Raw genomic sequence first — 10,498 nt, forward strand, 5'->3', positions numbered from 1 at the left:
TATCTTAAATGAACCCCAGTCTGTTAAACTCTCACACTTAAGAAATGGCTTACTGGATCATTTAATGTTTTAAGGGGGTTAGAAGCACATGTACAGCCCGTGGCTTAGAAGTGAGACAACAGTTTAAATCAAACTTGGCATGATGGTTACTGACTGGATTGGATTCTAAAGACCAAAGATTGAGTAGGTCATCAAGAAAGGTTTCCCTTCTGACTACAGCCCGGAAGCCTGTAAATCCACAAAACAACATGTCTTGCAGCAAAGACCATTAGTTTCATTCAGGGGCAGCATCCTGGAAGCTTTGAAGGCATCTTTAAAGAAAAAAGAAGGAAACCTGTCCCTGCTGAGGGCTTTTGGAAGGAAAGAAGTGACGAAGCATCCGAGTCATCCATGATCTGCTCCCCACTCCGGAACATTTCCCCAGCACTCTCCTTTACAACAGCAGTGAGACTGAAGCACTGATTTCTTTTATTCCTTCTTCTGAAGGCTCTTGCTTCACATTTAGAATACAGAAAAGATGTTCTCAGTACCCAAAGAGAGAAAGAAAAACCTGAGAACGGTCTGGAGGCATTTTTCAGTTTGGCTGCTGGTCATGTATTTCACCTGAGTATCTCTTATGAAACATACACACTACGCTCAGAAAGAGAAAACTTTCAACAACAAAGAAGTCCACTGTCATGGTCATTTCTTGCTGTAAAGTCATAAATATCCTAATTGATAATGTCCTTATCAGAGAAAAGAGAGAGAGAGCTGATAGTCAATAAATAGAGGCTCTAATTTTTAGTTCAAGAGCCAACAGTTGATAACCTGTGAGTGGATCAGCTACACTGTAGATTCTCCATTCCAATATGGGACTGACCTTTAGCATAGTGTGGACCTAAAATAAAAAAGAATGGTCCTGGGCTTCCCTGGTGGCGCAGTAGTTGAGAATCTGCCTGCCAATGCAGGGGACACGGGTTCGAGCCCTGGTCTGGGAAGATCCCACATGCCGTGGAGCAACTGGGCCCGTGAGCCACAACTACTGAGCCTGCGCGTCTGGAGCCTGTGCTCCGCAACAAGAGAGGCCACGACAGTGAGAGGCCCGTGCACCACGATGAAGAGTGGCCCCCGCTCGCCGCAACTAGTGAAAGCCCTCGCACAGGAACGAAGACCCAACACAGCCAAAAAGAAAAAAAAAAGAATGGTCCTTTTCACATTGGGTGGCCTGGGATGAAATCCTGGCTCTACCATTTTCTAGCAATGTGATCTTAGGCAAGTTACCTAATTTATCTGAGCCTCACTTTCCTCACCTGTACAATGGAGATAAAACATACTTAACAGTGCCTGGCATCTTACAGACAATAAATGTTGGGTCTGATTCCCCAGACTACTTGCATAGAGTCAAGAATGATAAAGGCAGAAGGGAAAAAAAAAAAGACTAGTGAAGATGAATGTCAAAATTTTTGTGTGTTTTGAAGGCTTATAAGGAAGCTTTGGATTATTGATGATGCTTTTGTAATTTATGCTATTTTCCCTCCCATTCAATAAGCAAAATTGCACAGTATTGCTTTCGAGGTACTGTTAAGAAGTTCCCTATTGTATAATTGAAACCAAGTCTGTTACCATATAAGGTGCACTGACCCCGGGAGACATATTCTTCCCACAGGAAAGCTGTGCCTCTAGACTGTGTGCATCGAGCCAGGATAGTGACTACCCTCTGGAGAAGACCCTGAACAGCTGTCCTATCAAATCTGAACGCGAAGCACTGCTAGTGGGTAAGGAAGCTAACACACACATTCAATGGATAGAGTGCAGTGGAGTGGGGGGAAGGATTAACCTAAGATGCATAAGCACATGCCAAGCATTTATGAAGCATGACAGTGCAAGGACCCAGAGTGCTGAAGACAACAGGGTAAGAACAAGTACAGATTTCAATCAAAATGGTAATAGCAGCTCCCAGCCCTCTTCAAACTCCTGGTGACCACTGCCACATCAAGAGTGTCAGTTTAAGTGCTATGCTAAGAGGGGGTCCACTGCAGAAACACATTGTAGATTTTTTAAATCTCTAAGCAAAGATAGGTGAGCCCTCTCACTCCCACTCAAGGGGCAGTGCAGACATTGTTTGGCAGAGAGCTTCTCCAGATGGGCCTCCGGAGAAGGTGTGTGTCTCTCTCCTGTCTTTCCAGGTTACTGGCAGGCGACTCAGGAGGCTGTCTGTGGGGTGTTGGACCCTGGTGGGCGCTGATGAGATAAATGCTACAATTGCTCTCGTTACATACAAATTTTTTCACAGAGGCAAGATAGCATAAGTGGTTAACGAATCAGACAGAACTGGCTTTCTGTCTTGACCCCACCATTTCCATCCTGAGCTTCAGTTCTTCCATCTGAAAAATGGGCATAATAATATTACCTGTCTAAAAGTAGCTGCAAGTATTAAATACGACAATTCATCTAAATCACTAAACACAGTGCCCAGCCCATAGTAAGCCCTCAATAAATGAGAAACACTTTGCACTTACAGCACTATTCACAAATGCTTGTTGAGTTTATATTCTATTTGGAGAACAGTGGCAGATTGAGCCCCTTTTAAATGACTAAAATATTCAGTCATTTAAAAGGGGCTAATCTTGGGCCTCAGCAGATAATCCCAGCTGCCTTCTAGGAAGCTGAGCCACACTGTAGCCTCACCCCAATCTCAAAAGTTCTCCACACTAATTAGCTTCTGCATATTTTAAAGATATATCTGCCTCCTTCAGTAACGGATATTGTACTCAGATTTAACACTTTGATATGTTAATAAAGATGCACAGGGGGATCTGCCAGTGAGTCTTCAAGAAGACGGACAACTTATTTCCGTTTTCCATCTCTAAGTTCTTTAACAAATTGGCATGGCAACAGGGAGAACTGTCAGAGAAGAGCTATGGGTAAGAGGAAACCTCTGTAAATGGACAGTTCTAGAAACAAAGACTCTTAAGTGTTTAATGTTTTGCTTTTTAAAGAAAGTAGTCTTGAACTCACAGAAAGGAAAATCTATTTTTTAAATTGGTTATTTGGGTGTGAACCCACAAAAACTGGTTCGTATTTTGAAATCTATGGAGTTACTTCTTGGCATTTGACAGGATTTCTTGACCACAGCACCTAGAATTCCTTTGAATATGGACTGTCTTCTTCAGAATTTAAGTTTCTCAGGTTGAGTCGTGTTTAGAAATTCAATTTACCAAGTCATTTAAGAGTAAAGTAGGGCTTCCCTGGTGGCGCAGTGGTTGAGAGTCCGCCTGCCAATGCAGGGGACACGGGTTCATGCCCCCGTCCGGGAGGATCCCACATGCCGCGGAGCGGCTGGGCCCGTGAGCCATGGCCGCTGGGCCTGCGCGTCCGGAGCCTGTGCTCCGCAACGGGAGAGGCCACAGCAGTGAGAGGCCCGCGTACCACAAAAACAAACAAACAAACAAACAAAAAGAGTAAAGTGGTGTTATAAGTAATAGTATCCATTTTGAATAGAGTTTTGAACCCTACCATCAGTTCCTCCTGGATCCTCCAACCCACCCGCTTGCCATCTAATATTGGAGGACTTTTACAGAGAACTTATTTGAACTTTAAGCTACAATTTAAACTTGTGATATTCTTTGTCAGGTGCTTAAAGGGATAGACAAGTCATAGTTTATAAACCAAATCAAATTTCGCTTTTATTTCCTGGCAGTTTTCAGCAAACTCAGTTCTGGGTCTGTTTGATATACCTAAGATCTTATGAAAGGAAATGAATTCAAAAAAAATAAAGAAAAAAATAGTAGACTTTTGAACAATTTATATGCTGCCTGTTGCCAGAGAAAGAAGTAGTATTAGCACAATTAACCTGGTGGCCAGAATAATCAAGGCAGTATGTGTAGCTGCCAGTCACTCCAGAGTTAGAAATGCACATCACTGGAGGCTGTAAATTGCTATAAGAATTCTGTTACTTGAAGAGATTCAGGACTCTGAGGACAAACAGAATGCTAGTCACCACTTGAATGAAGGAAATGTTTGGCTTTTCTTTACAGACCTACTCACGGAATAAAACCCAAATACAATCAGCAGATTCTCTTGTGAGAGGCACAAGGTTAATCAGGCAAAGTACATGATTTGTACTTTTGCCACAACAGCAAGACATTATTAAATGCATAAGAGGCTAAAATCCCATTTAAAGATGGTTCAGAGGAACTGCAAAAACCCAGCACAATCTAAAGTCATTGTAAAACGTAGAACTCAAATGGCGTTTAGCCATCATGAATGATGGAAGTGACTCCTCAAACGCCAGCTTTTCTGCCTGCGGTATAGTGCAGTGAGAGGCAGTACACGCAGTGGTTGAGAGCAACTGTCTGGATTCAAATACCTGCCACTTACCAGCTGTGTGACCTTGGGCAAGTTGCTTAAACTTTCTGTGGCTCATTGTCTTCTCATCTGTGAAATGGGGATGGTAATAGCTACCTCACAGGGTCGTTGTAAAGATTAAATGTGTAAAATATATATAAACTTAGAATACTGCCCAATACATAATATGACGTACATATTGCTAGACACTATCATGTGGCATCTCAACGAATACAATGCTCAAGTGTAACCTCCATGCTATTGTCTCTATAGGGATTATCTCCACATTCCTTCATGTCCACCCATTTGGAGCAAGCATTGAATATATCTGCTCCTACTTGCACCGTCTTGATAATAAGGTATGTGGGGGCCTGAGACGGCCATGCAAGGCGATGTAGGGTTCTTTGTGAACAGGTGGCCTCACTCTCCTCAAGCACAAATAAGTCATTAGTAATCACTGTAAGGAAATTTCCCTCACCTATTCTCTCACTGTGACTCAGCGTAAAGTTTCTCTCTTGCTAATAGGGTGACCGTCTGTCCCTGTTTGCCTGGGACTGAAGGGTTTCCTGGGACTTGGGACTTCTAACGCTGACACCGGGGAAGTCCTGGGCAAACCTGAATGAATTGGCCACCCTACTTCCAAGATATATATTAGAAGAATTTTCCTCCTTTCTTTTACTTTACATATCCTATGCTAATTAACAAATATTTCTCACCAGTCAAACTTTTGCCCTGGGCCTTCAGCCATTAGCACTGCCATTATCTACAATGACACAATCAAGGCAGGGACAAAATAAGTTGGAACAATAAGTCTGTAATACAGACTGCATATTTGCTCACAGCTGATCTCATGGGCCAATTCCTTCCCTGAATGCTATCCTGTGGGGGAGCTCACAGAGCATCAGGAGCAAGGGTAAGTGCTAGTTCCCTGGAAAGTCAAGGATGCATGCCTCATATAGGCAGGAGGGGACTCTTGACCCCTCAGAATAAATAAACTCATGATAGAATTTTTTCAGAAGCAGCATTCAGTTAAAGCTGCTCATGGATCATACTATTTCATAGGATCTGGGCCTTTTGAGAAGTGCCATTGAAATGCAGACTTCTGACAGTTAGATGTCCAAAATGTTAAGCCATTTAAGCATATATCCTCTTTTTTTTTTTAAACATCTTTATTGGAGTATAACTGCTTTACAATGGTGTGTTAGTTTCTGCTTTATAACAAAGTGAGTCATCTATACATACAGATATATCCCCATATCCCCTCCCTCTTGCGTCTCCCTCACACCCTCCCTATCCCACCCCTCTAGGTGGTCACAAAGCACCCAGCTGATCTCCCTGTGCTATGCGGCTGCTTCCCACTAGCTATCTAATTTACGTTTGGTAGTGTATATATGTCCATGCCACTCTCTCACCTCGTCACAGCCTACCCCTCCCCCTCCCCATGTCCTCACGTCCATGCTCTAGTAGGTCTGTGTCTTTATTCCCGTCTTACCCCTAGGTTCTTCATGACCTATTTTTTTCCCTTAGATTCCATATATATGTGTTAGCATACGGTATTTGTTTTTCTCTTTCTGACTTACTTCACTCTGTATGACAGGCTGTAGGTCCATCCACCTCACTACAAATAACTCAATTTTGTTTCTTTTTATGGCTGAGCAATATTCCATTGTATATGTGTGCCACATCTTCTTTATCCATTCATCTGTCTATGGACACTTCCATGTCCTGGCTATTGTAAATAGAGCTGCAATGAACATTGTGGTACATAAGCATATATCCTCTTAACAGAGGCACTGGCCCATTTGATAATCCAGCTGTGGTGATACATCCTCCTCACGGCATTTGTTTTAGTTCTAGCTAGCACTCCCCTGGCATTTATCTCTGGGAAGTGATGCTATTCTGCAATTAAGCGGCCAGCCCATTTGGCAGTGAAGGGAGGGATTCAATGTGAGCACCAGGACCAAGTGGTCTGTTGAGGTGGTTTGAAACTGAACTCTGTGTCAGTAAAAATGATGCGGTTTTTTTAATTGCAAAAATAAGGCAAACATATTCTCTTTAAAATGTAAGCAATATAGAACTACAGTAAAGGCAAAGGGAGAGTTCCCCACAGTCCCGTCTCTCAAGGATAACCATTGTTAAGTTTGGCATATCATATTTCAGACTCTTTTTTATACATCTGCTGCACCTATATTGTATGTATATATCTATAAGCATTATAGATTTATGTTTTTTGAAATGGGGATTCAACTCTACATGATACTGTGCAGTGTGCTTCGTTCACCTAACTGGATGCAGTCCACTACTAGCACTGGGGAGAAGGCATGACCTCACTCCTAGTCTACTGCCAGTTCCTCCTGAGCAGCTTCCTGCCAGGGTAGTACCAGGGCCTCCCAAAGAGAGCCTGCAATGGTACTATAAGAATTTGGGGGTCCCTCCTACCACCTTTAGAAATATTTACTGTGACAGCAACTTGGGATTTCTTTAAGGATCCCGTAGTGCTCTTCAGCCAAGCCCTAGTGCCCAGGTTCACAGTTAGGAAAGTTGCTACTATGCTACTAACATAAAGATGAATCAAACCCTAAGGGTCAACAGATTTTTGTTTTTATATTGTGTGTGTGTGTGTGTGTGTGTGTGTGTGTGTGTGTGTGTGTGTGTGTGTGTGTGTGTGTGTGTGTGTGTGACAGAGAGAGAGAGAGAGAGGGAGAGAGAGAGAGAGAGAGAGAGGAGTGGGGAGAGGGAGCAGAGAAGTAGGAACACAGAGCATTCTCTATTCCTGTCACTTTTCCTTTGTGATCTAAGACGTGTGTGAAGACTTCTGCTCTGGTGGCAGCCATTTCTGCCTCCCTCTCTTCCCCAAAGGCTTTGTAGCTTCAGTGGGCCTGAACGTAACATCACCAGCACTGATAAGCCATCATTCAGCTGGCTGCAGACCTAAGCCTCTCCGCATGACCGACACCAGCTCTTTCCCAGAGAAAGCTTGGTGGCGATCAATCTCAAAAACATCATGCTAAGTGAAAGAAACTAGTCACAAAAGACTATGTATTGTACAATTACACATATATGAAATTTCCAAAAACTGCAAAACCACAATGAAAACAATCTGAGTCAGGGTTTGGGAGTAAAGATTGACTGCAATGGGGCACAAAGGAGCCTTTGGGGGGGGGGGTGATGGAATGTTCTAAAACTGAATCGTGGTGACAGTTGCACTATTGTATAACTTTACTAAAATTCATCAACGTGTACATGTAAAATAAGTGAATTTATTGTATGTAAATTATGCCTAAATAAAGCAGTTATGAAATACAGAAACAAAAAGAAATCTCAGTGGACTCAGGCGGTCCAAGCAGAAGGCGGCTTCCATCTGTAATCCACTCAACTGACACATACACACACACAGGGAGGGGGAGGTCGACCCCACGCCTAGCACACACACATGCACATCAGCGATCTAAAGCAACATTGTGGGGGAAGCCAGATTAGGAAGCTGGGACTGGTTCTGAAGGAGATGTCCTCTCTCTCCCACAGATCTGTACCAGTGATGTGGAATGTCTCATGAGCCGACTCCAGAATACCTTCAAGCAGGAAATGACTGGAGTTGGAGCCAGTCTGGAGAAGAGATGGAAATTCTGTGGCTTTGAGGGCTTGAAACTGACCTGACTCCCTTTGCTTGACAACCTGGGATCCTGAAAATAAATGCGTGTTGGACAAGCTTAGAAAGTGATTTGTATTTTCAATGGTTTTCAAGTGGAAATTGCTTTAAATTTATCAATTCATTCCTGGAATATCTTTTGAGTTAAAATAAGGATCCTAGAGCAGCACCTCAAGCTACAGGCCCTATAAAGAAATTGACTCAAACCTCAAGTGCTGTAACTTCCTCCTTTTCTGTCAATTGGTTGTCTCTTTTTATTAGTAGTATTTAAAAAGGCCTGAGGCTACAGAGTATTTGGGGTGTTTTCAGTGTCTGTACTACTGTTGTAGACTTTAGTATTTTTTAAACACTGTTAACTGAAATGTTTTGATGATTTATATGTGATTTAACTGTTAACTGAAATGTTTTGATGATTTATATGTGATTTGTGTTTCAGAACTTCTCTTCACATTAATGTTGCTACTGGTGAGAGGAATGACAGGAGCACTAGGGACTCCATAACTGACATTGTCTTTCCAATTCCCAGTAGGCCAGTAAGTGAATAACACATCAGTGTCTTCTAGAAGGTGCTTGACCAGGTTCACCTTTTAAAAGACAAAGCATGGTTTGTGGCTTTTACAAAATTACTGTGAACGAAAAGTTGACAAACGTTTCAAAGTTATTTTCTCTAATGTATCAGACAAAAGGTTTATTTCAGAATTTAAAAAAAAAAAACTAGGGCTTCCCTGGTGGCACAGTGGTTGAAAGTCCGCCTGCCGACGCAGGGGGACACGGGTTCATGCCCCGGTCCGGGAAGATCCCACATGCCGTGGAGCGGCTGGGCCCGTGAGCCATGGCCGCTGAGCCTGTGCGTCCGGAGCCTGTGCTCCGCAACGGGAGAGGCCGCAGCAGTGAGAGGCCCATGTACCGCCAAAAAACAAACAAACAAACAAACAAAAAAACTAGATGTATTAACAGAAAGCAAGTGTCCAGTATAACTGGCATGTGTATGTGGTATTCAGAATCACCTTGTAAATAGCCTGCTTTTAAAGGAGGGCATGTTTAGTTTTCTATGAATTAAAACACACGTGTGTGCTCACACACACGCACACACACACACATTAGCAGAAGGGATTTATTTTGATACGCTTCCCCTCTGGTCTTCTTACGAAGTCTGGTGGTCCCTTTTCTTCTGCTGTCAGTGTGTTGAATTGCAAACCATGTACTGCTGTAAATACTATGATACTATGTTTACTTCATGCTGAATGTCTGCAAAGAGTTGATATGAGTATTAATAGAAAATTCCTGGTAATGAATAAATAGTAGGCTAGGGTGTGTGAAGCTTTGCACAAATAGGTCGGCTCCACCTGGAGTCCTGAGAACTGGGACTCCTCTAGTTCTGCGGTGCCCATCAGCAGATTACAATGTCAGAGTGTGCGTGGACCAGTCGGGAAGTCCTGGTTGATGGAAAAGAAATGGAAAGGATGAGAACTGGGGACTAATATCCTGAGGCAGAGATGGTCTTTTCTTCTGTGGTGTTGGTGGTGCTTGTAATAACATAAGCATGCCCTCCCTTGAGTCTTGATTGAAAATAAGAGAATGTACTAAGTAAGCAAAGCCAGTGAAGAGTATTTCACAAAAATACTTTGTAAATCAGATGTCAGTAGTGTTCAAAGTTGTATTTTTAAAAGATAAATATTCCTTTTTTATACCTCAGTTTGGTGTCCTGTTTTGAATTGCTTGCTCTCTAAGTAATCCTTTAGTAAATCATCTCAATTTCTTCCTTTGAGTTACCAGAATATTGGAAGAAGATGCTAAACCTTCTGCTTTGACAGCTAGAAACAGGATTCCACAGCAGCGCATTCATGCTGAAAGCTGGCTTCCCCCTAAGCAACCAGCTGTGGCACCAGCAGGAAGCAAGGGTTATTTTTACAGTAGCTTCCTCACTGAAGCATCTCTGTCATCAAGGCTACAAAAGGCTTTGATTCATCAGTCTCAGGGGTCGTGCAATGCCTTGTTTTAATAACACCTATGAAATAGGGGAAATTTGCCACTTATCAATTATTTCTTATTTAAATAAGTTAAATAAAATGCATTTAAAGCAACTGCCACACCCAGGCCCCTTGCTCTCCTTCACTTGATCTACTTGTAGTACAAATGCTCTCTTCCTATTATTCCTGCCAACTTACTCCCGGTGTACTTCTCCCAGCCTGCTTGAATATACTAGTTGTAATGGTGAATTCTGTGTGTCAAGTTGGCTACACTGTAGTGCCCTGTTGCTTGGTTGAATACCAGTCTAGATGTTGGTATGAAGGTATTTTTGAGATGTGATTAACATTTAAACCAGTAGACTTTGAGTAACATATCTTACCCTCCATAATGTGGGTAGGCCTCATCCAATCAGTTGTAAAAGACGGAAGTCCTCCAAGGAGAAAAGAATTGTGCCTCCAGATTGCTTTGGACTCAAAACTGCAGCATTAATGCCTGCCAGAATTGCCAGACTGCCAGCCAGCCCTGCAAAATATCAAACTTGCCAGCACCCAA

General features: G+C 42.7%; 1 protein-coding gene across 13 annotated transcripts in view; it reads left to right on the plus strand.

Moving 5' to 3' along the window:
- Positions 1-10,059, plus strand: part of ENOX2 (ecto-NOX disulfide-thiol exchanger 2) — a 283,553-nt gene extending 273,494 nt beyond the window's left edge. For all 13 annotated transcript variants that reach the window (XM_081222405.1, XM_081222406.1, XM_081222414.1 and 10 more), the window contains 3 exons: positions 1,646-1,754; positions 4,600-4,685; positions 7,852-10,059. In XM_081222405.1, coding sequence (XP_081078531.1) covers positions 1,646-1,754; positions 4,600-4,685; positions 7,852-7,983 — 327 coding nt within the window. In that variant the 3' untranslated portion in view covers positions 7,984-10,059. The remainder of the gene's footprint in view (positions 1-1,645; positions 1,755-4,599; positions 4,686-7,851) is intronic.
- The last annotated feature ends 439 nt before the right edge of the window (positions 10,060-10,498 follow it).

The sequence above is a fragment of the Mesoplodon bidens genome (assembly GCF_964165515.1).
Source record: "Mesoplodon bidens genome assembly, chromosome: X".
Lineage (NCBI taxonomy): Eukaryota > Metazoa > Chordata > Mammalia > Artiodactyla > Ziphiidae > Mesoplodon > Mesoplodon bidens.